The 20,104-nt window shown below is 46.0% G+C and overlaps 1 protein-coding gene across 1 annotated transcript; it reads right to left on the bottom strand.

The window, feature by feature from the left end:
* Positions 1-1,983: 1,983 nt before the first annotated feature.
* On the bottom strand, positions 1,984-19,585 carry Tmem50a (transmembrane protein 50A). Its single transcript, XM_042688740.1, has 7 exons — positions 19,452-19,585; positions 16,025-16,197; positions 13,204-13,316; positions 10,920-10,987; positions 7,974-8,066; positions 4,447-4,507; positions 1,984-2,298 (listed from the first exon to the last, which is right to left on the bottom strand). Exons 2-7 carry the CDS (start codon positions 16,115-16,117, stop codon positions 2,253-2,255), a joined length of 474 nt encoding a protein of 157 aa, XP_042544674.1. The 5' UTR covers positions 16,118-16,197; positions 19,452-19,585; the 3' UTR covers positions 1,984-2,252.
* Positions 19,586-20,104: the final 519 nt, after the last annotated feature.

The raw sequence follows: 20,104 nt of genomic DNA, 5'->3' as shown, positions 1-20,104 counted from the left end.
TTAGGTCCCCAGTCTGGGTACTCTCATGTATAGAGAGAAAACAGACTTCTGAGCCCCCACCCAACATCCACACTCGAGCGTGCATGCAGAAGGTTCACCAGCCAGCTGAACAGTGTTCTGATGGCCAGGCAATATTCAAACCTACAGCTGGGCCAGTAACAACGGCTGATGTGGACTCTCACATGTTTAAAGCATCTAAGAGAATGTTTCATGGAAAGCCAATCCCAGCATGCTTTGGGCAGACAGCAGGTCTTAGTTCTGAAGAGCACAGGCCCTGTTTCACTAGGTATGAAGCCTAGAGCAACAACAGGTTCCCTCCAGTGAGGAACAGACTTGGGAGTTCCTGGCAGCTTAAAGTTTGTAGTTATAATTAGCCTTGCTGGTCCTCAGAGCTTAGTTTTCAGTTCAGAGATAAAATGAAACACAGAGAACAGTCTAGTATTACAAGAGATGAGGTGTCAAGTCCTAGGACACTGTCACCTGACAGAAGAGGTGTCAAGTACTTGTTCTTTCACTGTGACTGTGAACTGTCACGTTCCCCCAGGACCCTGCGTCATGGCTGAGGGACACCTTTTTCTTCCTGAATCAACAATACAACAGAAAAGATCCCACACAGGACCTTGGAGGTAGGGCCCACTGCAGTTTCTGGAGTGATGGTGGGTAAGGGAGTCCCTCCTGCCAGGCACTTCCTGGTAGAAAGCACCTTCCTTCCCCAGAGGAGGCATCAGTGCCTTAGCAATGCAGTTCATGCTGGGAAGGTGGCTCAGTGGTAGAGCACTTGCCTTGCATGCCTGAGGCCTTGGGTTCGATTCCTCAGCACCACATAAGCAAAAAGAAAAAAGCCGGAAGTGGCGCTGTGGCTCAAGTGGTAGAGCGCTAGCCTTGAGCTGAAGAGCTGAGGGACAGCGCCCAGGCCCAGAGTTCAGGCCCCACGACTGGACCCAAAAAAAAGAACAAAAAACAAAAATAATAATGAACTCAAAGAGGCAACAACTTAAGCCCGGCCCCGGGGGCTCACGCCTGTAATCCTGGCGCTGTAGCTCAAGTGGTAGAGTGCTCGCCTTGAGCTAAGAGCTGAGGGACAGTGCCCAGGCCTAGAATTCAAGCCCCATGACCGACCAAAAAAAAAAAAAAAAGAGGCAACAACTTACTGAACTGGACACAATGAAAATTGTAGCTTCTGATGACAAAAATAGTGGCTCTCACACTAGAATGAGCAGAAAAAACTGGCTTAAAAAACCCTCCACCTGTCTTTGAAAAGAAGCATAGAAGAGATTTTTCTTCACAGAATTGATTCTAGCATTGCAAAAATGACTATACAATCAAAATACCACAGAAAGAATCTTGAAATTCCATGTTCTCTTACATTGTTTTTAATGATCAGCATGAAAAAGAACTTTTTATTATGTGCCAGTACTGGAACTTGAATTCAGGGCCTCTCGTTTGTTTTTTTTTTTTTCTTTCACTCAAGGCTGGTACTCTACCACTTGGGCCACACCTCTATTCAAGCTTTTTGCTCGCTAACTGGGGATACGATTCATGGACTTTCCTGCCTAGGCTGGCTTCAAGCTATGATCCTTATATCTCATCCTCTTAAGTAGCTAGGATTAGCTAGGATAACTTTTTGAAATAACAAATCAAATGCCTTCCTAAGAACATTCCTTAATACACTGATTTTAAAAAAAGAAAAGAAAAAAAAAAAAAAAAAGGAAAAGAAGAGCCGGAGGAGGCAAGGTCCGGGTACCAGCTTCTCTCTTCTGGCATGTTCACACCCCTTTTGGAAAATCTTTAGATGCTACTTTTGTTGAACACTTTACAGGATTTTGGGTTAAACTAATAAAGTGAATACAGAGAATAAGAAAGACTTCTAAGGAATGCTTATATTTTCCATCTGACACTGAAGAGGCCCTGTTAATGGATGTATTTAATTTTTGGTACGCAAAGCTCTGCAAAGATTGGATGAACACACTAACAGGGCCACTATTCCTTTCATAATTTCCTTTATTTTTACAAAGTACACCATGATAAAAGTTGACAGGCTACTGGTGTGCACGGTCTTTTAGCATTACTGAGGCTGACCAGATGCACCCCAGGATAGACTGTGCTGCTGCTGCTTACGGAGGAAGCTGTCATGATTTAGCATTGCATCCCTAAGCTGACACTCAGGAACCAGTTTAGAAAATGGCAATAGAAAAACTGCGGTGAGCAGGAAAAAGCCCTGTGCCAGACTGCGCCACCAGATATCCAGGTCCTCATTGCCACAAGTCTTCAGTGCGGCCGAACTTAAACACCAGCCCTCTGTGGATAAGACAAAAAAACACCACATGACCAGTCCAGTGAGGGGAAGTAACTGTACATGAGATTTTACGAACAGTGGGAAACCAGCTAAGGAGGATAATGAATGGGTTGTGTGGGAAGCATCTGAGGGGCTGTGGACATAGCTCAGTGGGGGGGCACCTGCTTCACACGAGCCAGACCCTGCCTGATCCTCAGCACCACAGGCGTGACGTTAATACTGGAAAAGCATTTGATATATCACATCAGGAATGGTCCTCTCTTAGTCCTCCCCTCCTGTGACCAACTAACCAAGCCTCATGTCAAGGCTCGCTTGCTTAGTCCTTTCTGGAGAATGATTAAAGCAGGTGCTGCTCTCGGCTCGTCCCCTCCCCGTGCCACCCTGGAGGCTCTCAGCTGTCTCTGTCCCTGTCACACTGCCTTCCGGCAGCCGCCATTATGGGCAGCTCAAACTCCAAAGATGTCTGGTCCTACCTGAAGCAAAAATTCAGTGTCACACTTGAGAAGAAATCCTAACATCCCAGCAATGCCACCCCCCCTCAAAAAAAAAGGGAAGGAAGAAAGTAAGAGATATTCAATTTTCATAAGCGAGGGAATGCTATTTGTTGATTTTATATTTTTCTTTTTAAAACTTTTTTTTGTTGTTGTTGTTCTGGTACTGGGCTTGAACTCTGGGCCTGGGTGCTGTCTCTGAGCTCTTCAGCTCAAGGTTAGTGCTCTACCACTTGAGCCACAGTGCCACTCCTGGTTTTCTGGTGGTTAGCTGGAATCTCATGGATGTTCCTGAACAAGCTGGCTTTGAACCAAGACCTCAGATCTCAGTCCTGAGTCGACAGAATTACAGGCGTGAGCCATCAGTGCCCAGCTACTTTTATATAAGAGTCTCACAGACTTTTCTTGCCCAGGCTGGTTTCCAACCATAATTCTCAGATCTCAGACTTCTAAGTAGCTAAGATTATGGGCATGAGCCACTGGTACCTGGCTCATTTCATATTTTTCAAGTACAGTGTTAACAATTCTAATGAAGTGGTGGACGACAAGAAACAAATGAATACCAACTGCAGACTGTCACTGAGGGCAGCTAAAGAATTTCTAGAGTGGCTTCCAGTAGATACAGGAAGCTTTTATTGCTTCTTTTGGAGGAATATAGAGACCATATACAACAGATCAAATCCTTTAAGAAAAATCATGGTAGGGCTAGGAATGTAGGTCAAATGGCTGAGTGTTTGGAAGCACAAAGCTCTGGTTACTAGTACTGGCAAAACAAAAAAACTCCCCACCCAGGCATTGGTGGCTCATGCCTGTAATCCTAGCTACTCAGGAGGCTGAGATCTGAGGATCGCGGTTCAAAGCCAGCCCAGGCAGCAAAGTCCATGAGACTCTTATCTCCAATTAACCACCAGAAAAACCAGAAGTGGAGCTGTGGCTCAAGTGTAGAGTACTTGCCTTGAGCTGAAGAGGCTGAGGGACAGTGCCCGGGCCCGGGTCATAACAGACCAAAAAAAGAAACTCTAGACCCCTACACACACAAAAAAAAAACCCTGACTTCCCAGCCTCAGACTTCCAGCAACTCAAACCAGCAGAAAGCCATTCCTGGCCCTCAGAAATGTCTTCAGGAGATGAGATGAGGAAAGCTGAGAATTAGTGGCTTTGCTTGGCTGGGGAGGGGCCGGCTTCCAGGAAAAGAGAAGCATTAGAGATTACCTGTGGAGGTCTTGTGATCTTACTAGAGCTTTTCCTCCACAACTCAAACCTCACTGGAAAGTTCAAAGGACATCAAGAACTACAAGCTAGAGAGAAAGCAAGGTTTAAAAGGAAGCTGGTTTTAAAAGCTGGCCCTTTCATTAAAAGCCACCTTCAGAGATCCTCACTGAACCAGCATCCTCAGTGTTACATAACTTTGCCTGTATGAATCACAGTTATCACTGAAGGAGATATGGCAATTTTAAAAATTAATGTGCTCAAGATTGGTAACAAACCAATCCATGAATTAAAAATATCCTTCTCAACCTCATTCTTCCTATTTTGTGAAAATAACATGCAGGAAGGACATTAGACAGGGGTAAATTAAGCAACTAAATATAGTACAAGACATGAAAGAAGCTATTGTTAAAATATATATATAGGATGAAGAATACAAAACCAACTTACCCAAAGAAGATGAAGGCATTCTGGAAAAACACAGCAATTCCAGGGTACACTATTTCTTTTTCTGCAAAAATAATTGTAGTATTTAGAGACTTATGACCTCAAAACATTTAGCTTTAAATATACTAGCAAATGTCAACTCTCCTAACGAGCACAGCTGATTTTTCTCTAACGATGGTTGGGTGAGTATTAGGTGACGTAATACCCATGGCAGAGCTTAGTGTTAGCTCAGCAGATGGCAGATCCCTTTGTTCATCTAAGGAGTATTTATGGGAGGCACACTGTGGGTTAATACAGTATAGTGTATGCAGGACACACTACAATTAAAGCAGGGAAGGTGTCTGCCCTCTTGCAGCTAGCCAGAATGCAGAGTAAGCAAGGAAAGAAAACAAAGAAGGATGGTATAGGAAGTGTAGCAAACATTAGCCAGGAAGACCTCACAGGAAACTGACAGTGAATGAGGGTGGAGAACTCTCAGGACCAGCAGAACAGCAAGTGCAAAGTCCCTGAGGTGGGTATATGCTGCTATAGTGAGGCTGTGTGCAAAACTGAGACCAGAGTACAGATTAGAGAAGGAAAGGGGCAGGCTGGATGTCACTGACATTTATTCCAAGTCAGATAAAAGGCCTCTGGAGAGTTTTAAGCAGAAAGGTGACACGAGGTGACATACTTTAACAGCCTCCCCGTAGCTGCTATGCTAAAAGCAGATTATAGCAAGATGGGAGAGGCAGGCAGGCAGGCAGGACATGGCAGTGGACTGGTCTGACAGGACGGCACACTGCTAAGGGACTAGACAGAGGCGGCCAGAGGGTGCCACCTTCCACAGGCCCACACTCCTGAAGGACGGGGTAGGCTTCAGCTAGGCAGGAGAGGTGGCCCCAGGACTATCTGGCGCTGGGGCCGGGGAAGAGAGAGAACGGGGAAGGAGAGTCTCCTGAATTTCCACCATGAGAACTTATTCTCTGAGAAGCCAAGAGAGGCCGGAGAACAGAGTGCGGTCCTCTCCTCTCACCTCAGAGCAGCTGTGTGAGTGGGACCAGCACCACCCTGGACCGGTTCAGGCCCTCGCCACCGCAGTAAGTAAACATTACCACCCAATGGCTATTCTTAATTTTAATCTAAAAGTAACACTTTATTCAAAAGAGTGCTAACTATGAGCTAAATGATCACATCTCAATACTGACCCAGGCTAACAGGGCTGGCCACACAGGAACCACCTTAGCCCTAGACAGCAACCCCATAAAGAGGGAGTTTGGATGAGTACACATGAGCTTAGTTGGGGGCTTCTTTACAACCAAGGATTCTCACATCAGAGCCAACACTCAATACCTCCCTTACTATGTTGAAATGGAACTCATAGGTAAAAAATTATTTAACAGGACTGGGAGGTGGCTCAGTGGTAGAGTGCTTGCCTTGCATGCATGAGGCCCCGGGTTCGATTCCACAGCACCACATAAGCAGAAAAAGCCGGAAGTGGGGCTGAGGCTCAAGTGGTAGAGCGTTAGCCTTGAGCTGAAGAGCTGAGGGACAGCGCCCAGGCCCAGAGTTCAGGCCTCACTACCGGAAAAAAAAAAAAAAAATTATTTAACAAAAAACTAACTACATAGCATAGAAGGGGAGGGACAAAAGGCAAGTATTTTATTATATAAAAACAAAACATTAAAAAAAAAACAACTAGCCAGGCATGGTGTTACACTCCTGAAATCCCAGCACTTGGTAAGGAATCAGAATTCAAAGTCTAACCAAGGCACTTTGGCTCAAGCCTGTAATGCTGCTACTTGGGAGATGGTGGGGGATCGTGGTTCAAGGCCAAGGTAGGCATCATTAAGTGGTTTCATATTTTTCTGAGGTCCCTCAAGATGAAATTTTAGCCAGGAATCTATGCCTTTTCCTATGCTTATGTCAGACAGGCCTGAGATAGTGGATGCAATTAAATATTAACTTTTCTCTAAGAAGATGAGAGAAGTGGGTATGGATGGGTGGCTCCTACTTTCAACCCTCGCTACTCAGGAGGCTGAGATCTGAGAGTCTCAGTTCAGAGCCAGTCAGAGCAGAGAAACCTACAGACTCTTATCTCCAAATAATTAGCAAAACAGCTGGAAATAGAGGCATGGCTCAAGTGGTAGAGTGCCAGCTGTGAGCAAAGCAAAACCTCAGTGAGAACAAGAGACCTTGAGTTTCAGCTCCAGTGTTAGTATATACACAAAAAAGGAGAGATGGTTTTAACTTAATAAATTTCAACTGTAAGCTGGGCTGTATGCCTTTAATCCCATCATGCAAAGAGTGAGGAGACAGGAAGGTCTCAAGTTCTAGGCCAGCCTGGACTAGTAGACCACATAAGATCCTGTCTCAAAAAAACAAAAAAAACAATGGGCTGGGATGTAGCTTAGCATACTTGCTTAGCATATTATATAAGCCCTTTGGTTCAAATCCTAGTATGGCAAAAAAAAAAAAAAAAGTCTTCAGCTCTAGAATGTTAAAGCTGAGCATGTATGATGTGGTAGTTACTTCATTGACTTGAGAGATACTTGAGATTAGTAAAGCACACCTCTGGGTGTGCCAATGAGGAAGTTAGCACAGACTATTGACTGCTCATAAGGCCTCTGACTAATCAATGTCTGAATTCAGTGACAAATTCAAAATCTACTGGGAGGTGGTAGAATTGTGAAAGGCGGCACCTGCTTGGGGGAAGCAGGTTCAAGGGTACCTTTGAAGGGTCTCTCTTAGCTCTACCCTGCCTGTTATTCCACTCTGCTTCCTGTCCACCATGAGATGAACAACTCTGCTCCTTCCCTTTCCCGCCATGATGCTCTCTGCCTCACCATGGCCTAGCACGAGATGGAGCCCGCCAACCATGGACTAAAATCTCTGAAACTGGAGCCAAAACAAATCCTCTCTTTTAAATTGTCTCTCAGGTACTGGGACACAAAGAAGAAGGAAAGTGTCACAAATATAGATGCTATTCTGTAAGTCAAAACTTGGGGAAAAAAAACAAATTTATTCTGCTTCTGAGATTTTTAGAAGGAAAAGAGAAGCAATATTTTCAGTTGTATCTCCACCTCCCCCAACCCCCACCCCTGCCCTTCAAGGCTACAGATAGGAAGGAAAAATAGAAGAAGAAAGGAATGCCAAAAGCCTATAAAACAACAGAACCAAACACTGTCGGGGAGAAGGGGCAGGCTAGTAGTGGCCTATCTGTATGAAAAAACAACAAAGCTGGGTGCTGGTGGCTCATACCGGTAATCCTAGCTACACAGGAGGCTGAGGTCTGACAATCTCCAGGCAGCAAAGTTTGTAAGACTCTTATCTCTAATACACTACACTACTCAAAAAAAGCCAGAAGTGGCACTGTGGCTCAAGTGGTAGAGCACTAGTCTTGAGCAAAAGCAACTCAGGGATAGCCCCCAGGCCCTGAGTTGAGGCCCTGCCACTCACAAACACACATAAAAGCAAAATAATAACAACTGGCAAACTTTAAAGACAAATCCCTATATACCACTGAAGTAAATATAACCAGCATTTTCTCTTACCCTTTGCAACATAACCTCCAAAGAGAATCCACATAGATGCAATCAGAGATCCAAAGGCCAACATGAAACCAATGAACAGCCAGATGCGAGCACCTGAAAAGAAAGAACAATTTACCAGACTCGCTTCTCATATGGCAATAGTCCATGGAACTCAATTTCCAAAGAATAAAAGCCAAGCAGAAAAACACTGAAGTCTCAAATGAGACCAGTGGGAGATGTGCTAAAGTTCTGCCATCAGTGGAGATGGGGGACTTTTTCTTCTGCCTTAGTCTGTATGCTTGTATGTGTACTTTATTCTAAGTGCATACATACATTCATTCAGTCTGTGTGATTGGACAATCAACTGAAACAATTTTTGTTATTTTTTTTTTTGGTCGGTCGTGGGGCCTGAACTCTGGGCCTGGGCGCTGTCCCTCAGCTCTTCAGCTCAAGGCGAGCGCTCCACCACTTGAGCTACAGCGCCACTTCCGGTTTTCTGGTGGTTTATTGGAGATAAGAGTCTCAGGTCTCTCCTGCCCGGGCTGGCTTTGAACCGCGATCCTCAGATCTCAGCCTCCTGAGTAGCTAGGATCACAGGCGTGAGCCACCAGCGCCCGGCTCAATTTTTGTTATAAAGGTGAAGTACATGGACAATCAACTTTTTTTTTTTTTTTTTTGCCGGTCATGGGGCTTGAACTCTGGGCCTAGGCGCTGTCCCTCAGCTCTTCAGGTCAAGGCTAGTACTCTACCATTTGAGCCACAGCGCCACTTCTGGCTTTTTCTGCTTATGTGGTGCTGAGGAATCGAACTCAGGGCCTCATGCATGCTAGGCAAGCACTCTACCACTGAGCTACCTTCTCAGCCCTGACAATCAACTTTAAATCACTCTTAAATAATACTTTTGAAAAATTGTTTTAAAAACTGAAGTCATGATGTCACTAATGGCTCACGCGTGTAATCCTAGCTACTCCGAAGTCTGAAATCTGAGGATCATGGTTTGAAGCCAGGTAAGGCAGAAATATCTATGAGACTTCAATAAACTACCAAAAAAAAAAAGCTAGAATAGTGGACCTGAGGCATAAGTGGTAGAGTGCTAGCCATGAGCAAAAAAGCTAAGGAACCACTAGTGCCCAGGACCTGAGTTCAAGCCCAAGGACCTGCATGCACACGTGCACGCACACACTGTTATTCACATATGTGATAATAAAAATACATACAGTTAGCTTAAGATGCTCAAAGCTGTGATAGCTAACAAAATGTCATTAATTTACAGATGTGAAGTTATATTCTAGTCCTAGCTCTACTACCACTGGCTTATTATTATGCTCTTTCTTTCAGAGTTTACAGGATTATGACAAAACAGTATTTTCTCCTGTCAGTGTGGGGGCCTCTCACTCTTGCTTGGCTTTTTTACTCAAGGCTGGTACTCTACCACTTAAGCTTATGTCTACTTCCAGCTTTTTAATAGTTAACTAGAGGTAAGAATCTCACAGAGCTGGATGTTGGTGGCTCATGCCTGTAATCACAGCTACTCAGAAGATTGAGATCTGAAGATCATGGGTCAAGGCCAGTCTAACCAAGAAAGTCCGTGAGACTCATGTCCAATTTAAACACCAAAAAGCCAGAAAAAGAGCTGCGGCTCAAGTGATAGAGCACTAGCCTTGAACACGAAAGCGCAGGGAGAGTGCCCAGACCTGTGTTTTTAAACCCATGACAGAAAAGAAAGTCTTACAGAATTGTCTACCTACACTGGTTTTGAATCCTGATCCTCAGATCTTAGCCTCTTGAGTAGTTAGGATTACAGGTGTGAGCCACTAGCACCCAGAACCTTTTCTATTTCTAAAAGAAAAGGCTGGGTACCACTGGCTGAACCCTATACTCCTAGCTACTCCAGAGGCTAAGAACTGAGGACAGAGATTTGAAGAGAGACTCTTGTCTCCAATAAACTACCAAAACACCAGATGTGGAGGCTCAAGTAGTACAGGACCAGCCTTGAGCAAAAGCACTAAAGGAGGGGGTAAGGCCTCACGTTGAAGCCTCAGTACTGGCACATACACACAAAAAAAGGCATATGATATTTGCCTACTTGGGTTTACTTTTATATGAATGGAATGTTGAGGGTCATCATTTCAACTGAAGGAAGTTGTGCCATCTGCCCTGTATTGTGCCTACCTTGGGCACACAGTCATGGAGTCTAGGGGCTTAGAGTCCGCAGATGAGCAAGAAAGGCCTTTATCAGCCAAGCAATGAAATGCAGAACCATGATTCAATTGGCTCTGTGAGGTCAAAGAATTCTGAAGACTGGCCCACCACATTGTGAATGTACTTAATACAGTCTTTTTTTTGTGGTCGTGGAGCCTGAATTCTGGGCCTGGGCACTGATCCTCAGCTCTTCAGCTCAAGGCTAGCACTCTTCCACTTGAGCCACAGCACCACATCCAACTTTTACTGCTTTTGTGATGCTGAGGAATCAAACCCAGGTCCTCATGCATGCAAGGCAAGCACTCTACCACTGAGCCACCTTCCCTGCCCCTTTAATACAATCTTACTAATTAATACTGAATGGCATATCAGAGTGGTTACGATGGTAAATTTTATGTTACATGTATTGTACCATATTAAAAACAACGTCAGATGCAATGTCTTATGCCTGTAATCCTAGTTATTTAGGAGGCTGAGATCAGAAGATCTCAGTTCAAGTCCAGCCCTCTCAAAAAGTTTGTGAGGCCTTATCAACCAATAAAAAGCTGCATATAATGGTGTACATTTGTCATCCAGCAGGATGAAAAATATTTTTTAAAAAAATGGCAAGGGTTGTGGCTTAAGTGGTAGAGTGTCAGCCTTGAGTGAAAAAGCTAGGAGAGAGTACTGTGAGCTCAAGTCTAGTACCAGCAAACCCCTCCCCCCCCAAAAAAAAAAAAAAGAAAGAAAGAAAGCACAAGTAGTAAGATGTTTGTACCTACTCACCTGTTTGGCCAAGACAGCCTTCACTGTAACTATCACCCCGGACTTGTCCATTTGATACTGCATTAATCCTGTGTGAATAAAAAAAAAAAAAAATCAGGATCTCTGATACCAAGAAGCTCCTGTACATGACATTAAATTACTAGCTGTAGTCAGCTAGATTCTCCAGTTTTGAGTCTTAAGAAATCAGTTGCATGACCTTAAGTAGGTCCCTTTAATGGGACTTTCTCTAAAGCTGTGCCTGTAGGGAGCAGATGGCGCATGCCTATAATCCTAGCTACTCAGGAGGCTGAGGATGGATGTAGAAAGGCAGCCCACAAAGACAAATCCTTGAGACTCTTCTCTCCAATTAACCAGCAAGAAGCTGAAAGTGAAGATGTGGCTCAAATGCTAGACTTGAGCAAAAAAAGTTAATTGAGAAGTCCTTAGTTGAAGCCCCAGTAATAGCTAAATGAAAAGTAATTTAATTAGCCAGGTGCCAGTGGCTCACACCAATCAATAACCCTAGCTACTCAGAAGACTGAGATGGAGCATCACAATTCAAAGCCATCCCAGGCAGGAAAGTCCACGAGACTCTTATCTCCAATTAACCACCAGAAAACCAGAAGTGGCGCTGTGGATCAAAGTGGTAGAGTGCTAGCCTTGAGCAAAAGAGCTCAGGGATGGTGCGAGGCTCTAAATTCAAGCCTCGTGACTGACAAAAAAAAAATACTTTCTAACAAATAAATTTTATTTATTTAGAGATGTGAAGCTATATGCTGGCTTATTATTAAATCCTTTCAGAGTTTACAGGGTTATGGCAAAGTGTTTCTCCTGGTTCATTTTATTATGTGTGTGTGTGTATGTATATGTGTATATGTGTGTGCGCCAGGGTGGGGCTTGGACTTAGGGCCTCTAAGTTTATTATTAATAAGTTTTATTAGAATACCTTAATAAGTAAGTAAATAAAATTTAATTTATAAAAGCAATATCCAGTAGGAATGTCAGAAAGAGTATTATTGTTGGACTGGGTGGAACATTTCTCTCCCATCTGTGGCCATCTCATAGCTCCCTTTTTTTTTTTTTTATTTTTTGTTGGTCCTGGGGCTTGAACTCTGGGCTTGGGCGCTGTCCTGTGCTCTTCAGCTCAAGGCAAGCTCTCTACCACTTGAGCCACAGTACCACTTCCAGTTTTCTAGAGGTTTATTGGAGATAAGAGTCTCATGGACTTCCCTGCCCAGGCTGGCTTTGAACCACAATCCTCAGATCTCAGCCTCCTGAGTAGCTAGGATTACAGGCGTGAGCCACCGGCACCCGGCTTTGTAGCTCCCTTTCTTAACTCACTACAAATCTGATTCTTCATTCACTGTTTCCATCTCTCACTAGAATAGAAATCCCACAATTGCATGGGTCTCCTGTACCTAGAATAGAGCCTAGAATACAAAAACTTAAGAAATATGTTGGGGGCCTGGGAAGGTAGCTCAGTGGTAGAGTGCTTGCCTTGCATACATGAGGCCCTGGGTTTGATTCCTCAACACCACATAAGCAAAAAGAAAAAAAGCCGGAAGTGGCTCTGTGGCTCAAGTGGTAGAGCGCTAACCTTGAGCTGAAGAGCTAAGGGACAGCGACCAGGCCCAGAGTTCAGGCTCACGACTGGACCAAAAAAAAAAAAGAAATATGTAGGAAGAATGAATAGTTCAGAACTGGGGACACAGCTCAAGTGGTACAGCACTTGCCTAATAGGCAAGAGGCCCTGCGTTCAATACCCAGTAAAACACACACACACACACACACACACACACACACACACACACACACACACACACACACACACGGAATCCCTTCTATAGGCGTAAGGAACTTCTAGCCTGAAAGCAATACAATGCCCATATGCCTATGAAATCATCTGCTACCTGGCAGAATAAACACATGCTTCTCATTTGCTGCCTGAGGCCATCTACTTGTAGTGATAATTTTGCACGGCTCAAGAATGATATTATAAATATCTACAAGGCCCTTGGAAGAAAAAAGTTTCCCATGTCTTTCTTAGAGAAAGCACATGATTTTTGTTTGAAGTTCTAACTGACAGTACAGAAATCACAAGACAGCCAAGGAAAGCTGGGAGACAAGATGTGAGAGAGGAAAGATGAGAGGAATTCTAGAAAATGGGACCATCACTATTCTCTACCATTAGGAATTAAAATCATGTCCAATACATTGACATCATTTTTCAGTGTTACTCTTCCAACTGTACATAAAACACTTTTTGCACTTGACTGTGTGTAGGTGGGGTAGGGATGGCACTTACATTAAGAAGGCTATGGTGGCTATAACACCACAGGCATGATACGAATGGTTGAAATCCTTCATGTTGGGATAATTAACAGCTGCATCTATTATGATCCACCAACCTGTGAAAAACTAAAACAAAGGTGATATCATGAGAAATGATTGCATTGACCTACGTTACTGAAAGGCAAGACATCCAAGTGAGGAGATCCCGTCTAGTGAATTTCAAAACTTCCTCACATGTTTTAGCAGTTTCATGCCCAAAATTTCTGCATGGTTTACTAGCTGAATAAATACCAGGTACCCTAATCCTGCTTCAACTATTACTTTATATTATCATAATAAGGTCTTGAATCTCATTTTGTGAACTAAAAATGTTATAGTATCTCATGGAGAAAGAAAGAAAAATAGGAAAGGACTGAAATTCTGACAGAAAATGCCCTCTGTAGTGCTGTCATAGGCCTCAAGAAAGACACCATTGAAAAACAGGGAAAAAAATTATTTTAAATTAATGCAAGGAACTTTATTATTGGTAGACTCTAGACTCTTCCCTTACCTTTTTTTTTTTTTTTTTGGCCAGTCCTGGGGCTTGAACTCAGGGCCTGTGCACTGTCCCTGAGCCTCTTTGTGTTCAAGGCTAGCACTCTACCACTTGAGCCACAGCACCACTTCTAGCCTTTTCTGTTTATTTGGCACTGAGGAATTGAACCCAGAGCTTCATGCATGTAAGGTAAGCATTCTACCACTAAGCCACATTCCCAGTTTTTTGCTTGTTTTTAATGTTAGTACTGAAGCTTGAACTCAGGGCCAGGGTGCTGTCCCTTAGCTTTTTCATTCAATGCTGACACTCTACCATTTGAGCCATAACCCTACTTCTCTTTCTTTGGTTTTTGGAGACAGTCCAGGCCGGACTCAAACTCCATCCTTCTCTAGGTTAGGAACAATGAGTAACAATGTTGTCAGACACCTTGTATTCATATACTGTTTTGTAGCATGGGAACTTCTTTGTACAACTACTTAAAAAATAATAAAAAAATGTTAAAAAGAATAAAAATAAATATTTACATAGAAAATAAACTCCATCCTTCTCCTTAAGCCTCACCAGGGTTGGGGTTATAGGGATGTACAGCTCCTGTCTGTCATTGGGAGAATTGTAGCTTATGTTTTGGGTGCTAAGAAGTAACAACTCTGAACTTGGCACTGGTGGCTCATGCCTGTAAATCCTAGCTCCTCAGGGGGCTAAAATCTGAGGATCATAGTTTGAAGCCAGTCCAGGCAGGAAAGTCTGTGAGCCTCTTATCACCAATTAATCACCAAAAAAAACCGGAAATGGCATTGTGCTTCAAACTGAAAGAGTGCTAATCTTGAGCAAAAAAGCTCAGGGTAAGCATCCAGGTCCTGAGTTCAAGCCCCACAGCCAACAGAAGGAAGGGAGGAAGGGAGGGAGGGAGGGAGGGAGGGAGGGAGGGAGGGAGGGAGGGAGGGAGGGAGGGGAGAAAGAAAAGAAAAGAAAGAAAAGAGAAGAGAAGAGAAGAGAAGAGAAGAGAAGAGAAGAGAAGAGAAGAGAAGAGAAGAGAAGAGGAGAAAGAGGGGGCTGGGAAGGTGGCTCAGTGGTAGAGTGCTTGCCTTGCATGCATGAGGCCCTGGATTTGATTCCTCAGTACCACATAATCAGAAAAAGCCAGAAGTAGTGCTGTGGCTCAAGTGGCAAAGCACTAGTCCTGAGCTGAAGAGCTAAGGGACAGTACCCAGGCCCAGAGTTCAGGTCCCATGACTCACCAACAAAAAGAAAAGAAAAAAAGAAAAGAAAAGAAGGAAGGAAGGAACAGCTCTGTAGTTCTGTTTTTTTCTTTTCTTTTGATGAATTACACTGCAGAGTTTTGATCGCTTCAAGAATGATTTTACTTCAATTCATTCATTTTTGAGATAGGGTCTCTTTATTAGCCTAGACTGCTATTGAAGCTCAGACTTTTTTTTTTTTTGGGGGGGGGGGGGGGTCCGATCGTGGGCCTGAACTCTGGGCCTGGGCGCTGTCCCTCAGCTCTTCAGCTCAAGGCTAGCGCTCTACCACTTGAGCCACAGCGCCACTTCCGGCTTTTTTCTTTTTGCTTATGTGGTTCTGAGGAATCAAACCCAGGGCCTCAAGCATGCAAGGCAAGCGCTCTACCACTGAGCCACCTTCCCAGCCCTGCAGCTCAGACTCTTGAGTAGCTAAGATTACAGGTGTGAGCCACTAGTATCCAGTTTGTAAATTACTACTGAGCAATGTACCGAACTTCCTGCTATTTTTCTCATGAGATCAAGAAGATAATTTAGGATTACAGAGAAAAGCAATCCTGTTATTTTTTTCAATCTTGGATTATTATTATAATAATTAAGATAATCCATATCATAAGCAAATACATAAAATCCTATATTATGCCTTTTTTTTTTTGACAGTCCTGGGCTTGAACTCAGGGCCTGAGCACTGTTCCTAAGCTTCTTTTGCTTAAGGCTAGCACTCTACCACTTGAGCCACAGCACCACTACCAGCTTTTTCTGTTTATTTGGTACTGAGGAATTGAACCTTGGGCTTCATGCATGCTAGGTAAGCACTCTACCACTAAGCCACATTCTCAGCCCTATTATGCCATTTTTTTAACCATCAGTTACTAGCCTACTAAATCTGCCAAATTTCAAAAGATGAACAGAACTCCCCATGAACAAAACATTTACTAAAATAATCTCAGTAGTTAAAAAGAAAAGAGAAACAATATATTTTTTAAAAAAATCATACAGAATTCAAAGCATATAAAAGACATGGCAAAATAAGGAAGCCCCAAAGGAAGGGCGACACTTACCAGAACCCCCGCAGCAATGGAAGCAATGGTGTTCCGCTTTTCCCCCCAGTCAATGCATTCTGAGCACCGCCAACCTTCTAGAAATCCAGACATGCTTTAGGATCACTTCAAGATAAAACAAGCACAGCCAAATCAAGCCAGAAACTTCTGTTTACTTGCTGTGAAGCAAGTTCCTGGAAAATAACAGTACAGGTATAATTTAATACAAGTGAAGTTACAAATGATTTGTTTTGTTGCCACCAACTAGCTCAGAATACTGATCTAGTTTTTGATGAATCTGCTACATTATAATTCCAGAAAACCAAATTTGGATTCCTATGAAGTTTCTTAATTTAAGAGATGGTCTTGGTATACTTACATAATATTAGGAAAAATGGGTATCTAATATTGAAAAAAATCAACTACGGGTTGACTTTTAAAAGCTGTCATCTTTAATATATTCAAGTGCTTTATTAAAGTGGTTCTTCAAATAACTGAGTGAAATGATTATTGATCCACAAAAGCTCTTCACCATCATTTCAATTCCAGACTAAGTTATTATTTGGTTTTGGTATTTCTAGTCCAAGAGCACTAACAGAGAAGAGGTGATATACTCTGCCTCTAAGTTAGAAACACAGACTTAGAGGAAAAGTACTTATCCTAGAATGTATACATTTTATCACAAGCATGTTTCTTCATACTTAGGTTAAGAAAAGGAAAATGAAACACCAGAAGTGGAAGTGTACCTAAAGTGGCAGGCATCCAGCCTTGAAAGAAAAAGCCAAGTGAGAATGTCCTGGGGGAGAAGGGGGAAGGGGGAAAGAAAAGAAAAAAGGCAGGCATAATCTTAGCTACTTAATTGCTCAGGAAGCTGAGATCTAAGGCTCAGGTTCTAAGTCAGCCCAGGGAGTTAAGTCTATGAGATCCTGTCTTCAACTAACTACCAAGTAACTGAAAGTAGAGCTATGGCCCAGGCAGCAGAGCACCAGCTTGAGTGAAAAAGCTAAGGGGGGCTCCCAAGCCCTAAATTAAAGCCCCAGGACTGGCATTAAAAAAAAGCCAGGCACTGGTGGCCTGTAATCCAAGCTACTCAGGAGTCTGAGATCTAAGGATCTCGGTTCAAAGCCAGCTGGGGGAAAGAAAGTCCCTAAGACTCTTATCTCCGATTAACCACCAGAAAACTGGAAGTGGCTTTGTGGCTCAAGTAGTAGAGGGCTTGAGTTAAGGAGCTCAGTGTCCAGCCCCACAGCTGACCACACACACACACACACACACACACACACACACACACACACACACACACAGCTCAGTGTCCAGCCCCACAGCTGACCACACACACACACACACACACACACACAGCCCCACAGCCTCCACCACCTCCACATAATTTCCTTTCACTTCCTTAGTTTTCCCTCCTTTAAACAAGCCTTCTGGTGTTTCCCCTCCAGTCCTCTTTTGAGACAGTGTCTTGCCATGTAGCCCTGTTTGGCTCCATCCTACTGCCTTGGCTACTCCAGTGCTGGGATTTAACAAGCCTGTGCCAAGATTCCCAGCCTCTGGTGTTATTTCTCTGTAAAGAACACCAGTCTTGCCGGACACCAGTAGCTGACACCTGTAATCCTAGCTACTCAGGAGGCTGAGATCTGAGGTTCAGGGTTCAAAGCCAGCCTGGGTAGGAAAGTCCATGAGACTCTTATCTCCAATTAACCACCCAAAAACCAGAAGTGGCACTGTGGCTCAAGTGGTAGAGCACTTGCCTTGAGCTGAAGAGCTTGGGGACAATGCTCAGGCCTAGAGTTCAAGACCCACAACTGACAAATGAAAACAAAAACAACAATACTAGTCTTATTTTAATATCTCTAGTTCTCATTCTAACAGATGTTTTTAACACCCCCCCCAACACAAAAGAGCTGTACTGAGATCAATACTCATTCGGAGTAAAAATAAATAATAAAGCAAAGATAAATAGTCCACTGTTATTTACATTACCACAGCAACTAAGTTGTCTTTAACAACATTCCTACAACCTGAGGGGTGCAGTAACATCTGTATCATCTCTATTTCGGATCACACACACACACACACACACACACACACACACACACACACACACACACGGCCTGAACACACACACACACACACACACACACACACACACACACACACACACACACGGCCTGAATTATCAATTGCTAACAATCGAACAAGTTTTTGGACACACTGGTATTCAAAAGGATGAGGCAGGAAGATGGGTCCAGCCAGAGTCACATAGCCTGACCTGTTTATTTAAAAAAAAAAAAGGAAAAAAGGAACAAATCCACTCTTAGACAATGCATACCATCTGCGTCTGTCTACAAAGCTATTTCATAGCTAGCAGTTACGGCTGTCCAAAAACCATGACATCCTTAAAAAACAAAAAGACTTCTACTTTCAACCTCCTTTAAAAACTGTATGAAGACGTACGACAATCATCAGTATAAAAGTGCCTTTGGACGAGTTCAATTTGGAAAATCCATTCTCCGGGAGCACAGAAACGGCGGGCCCCGCCCGAATCCATGTTCCTCCGCAGCACGGCGGCTGCCACCTCCAGCCCAAGGGGCCTTGCAGAGCGCGGGGGCCGGCGGGGCGCGGGGGGCCGGCGGGGCCGGCGGGGCGCGGGGGCCGGCGGGGCGCGGGGGGCCGGCGGGGCAGGCGGGGCGCGGGGGCCGGCGGGGCGCGGGGGGCCGGCGGGGCGGGGGGGGGGGGGCCCGCGGAGGGCCGGCGGGGCGGAGGGGGGCGCGGGGGGCCCGCGGAGGGCCGGCGGGACGGGGGGGGGGGCCCGGCGGGGCCGGGGGGGGGCCGGCGGGGCGCGGGGGCCGGCGGGGCGCCGGCGGGGCGGGGGGGGGGGGCCGGCGGGGGGGGGGGCCGGCGGGGGGGGGGGCCGGCGGGGGGGGGGGCCGGCGGGGGGGGGGGGCCGGCGGGGCGCGGGGGCCGGCGGGGCGCGGGGCGCCGGCGGGGCGGGGGGGGGGGCCGGCGGGGGGGGGGGCCGGCGGGGGGGGGGCCGGCGGGGCGCGGGGGGCCGGCGGGGCGGGGGGGGCCGGCGGGGCGGGGGGGGGGGCCGGCGGGGCGCGGGGGGCCCGCGGAGGGCCGGGGGCCGGCGGGGCGCGGGAGTCGCGGTGAGGACCGCCCGGCTGCTCTCCCTCTCGGGACCGCGGGTTCAGCTCCAAAGGGGCGAAGCTGCTCCGGGATCCTGCGCGGTCCCGGGGTGAGGGCAGGGTGGCCTGCCTCCGGCCCCGCCGCGCCCCCGCCGGCCCGGGCCGGGGTCGCGCTCTCCCCGCCCGCGCGGGACCCGGGCGGGCAGTAGGAAGTGGTCAGGAAGGGTCCAGCCCGCCCGTGCAGCTGCCCGCGCCGCGGTCGCCAACCCGCCGGAGAGCCCCGGGTCCAAGCGCTCCCCACCGCGGCCACTTACGTGCGGCCGGTGCAGTAGATCCGGACCCACGGTCGCGGCAGCCGGATTCGCCTCACTTTCCCCCACTTCAGCCAAGAAAACAACCGGAGGCTGCCAGTCGCCCGGATGTAGCAGCTCTGTTCCACCGCTTCCGTCGCGCAGGCGGAGAAGACCCAGGGGGCGGGGCCCGGGGAGCCACGCCCACCGCCCCTGCTGGGGGCTCCGGGAGCCGCCCACCGTTCTTGGGAAGTGCTGTGGTTGCGCTCACCTTTCAGGGTGGATGTCAGCGTGTATCAGCTAAGTTCTCGCGAGTGAGGCGTCGGTATTCCTTTATGTTAGGTGGTGAGTTTTCTGCGGGTTTTGGTACTGCAGTAGTCTCAAGTGTGGGTGGCAGGTAAAAGAGGCCTACTGAGCTGAGTGTGGGTGGCTCAGGCCTGTAATCCTCGTTACTAAGAAGACTGAGATCAAGACTGGTTCCAAACCAGCCCAAGAAAACAAACCCAAGAGACTCTTATTTATCTCCAGTTAACCGGCCAAAAGTTGGAGGTGTGGCTCAAGTGATACAGCACCAGCTTTGGACCAAAAACGCCAAGCAAGATTGGGAGGCTGCCGGGCGTCGGTGGCTCACGCCTGTAATCCTAGTTACTCAGGAGGCTGAGATCTGAGGATCGAGG

This window comes from Dipodomys spectabilis, unplaced genomic scaffold (genome assembly GCF_019054845.1).
Source record: "Dipodomys spectabilis isolate Male_0828 unplaced genomic scaffold, ASM1905484v1 ptg000118l, whole genome shotgun sequence".
In the NCBI taxonomy this organism is placed as follows: domain Eukaryota; kingdom Metazoa; phylum Chordata; class Mammalia; order Rodentia; family Heteromyidae; genus Dipodomys; species Dipodomys spectabilis.
This window is presented reverse-complemented; position numbering and strand designations above follow the sequence as displayed.

Bases quoted from the DNA above. Each gene is read 5' to 3' on its own strand.
- Tmem50a (XM_042688740.1), bottom strand. From the start codon at position 16,117: ATGTCTGGATTTCTAGAAGGTTGGCGGTGCTCAGAATGCATTGACTGG. The intron at 8,067-10,919 runs GTGAGTAGGTAC...CTTTCTTTTCAG, and splicing joins AGGCTGTCTTGGCCAAACAG to GTGCTCGCATCTGGCTGTTC. The intron at 2,299-4,446 runs GTAAGTTGGTTT...TCTTATCCACAG, and splicing joins AATGCCTTCATCTTCTTTGG to AGGGCTGGTGTTTAAGTTCG.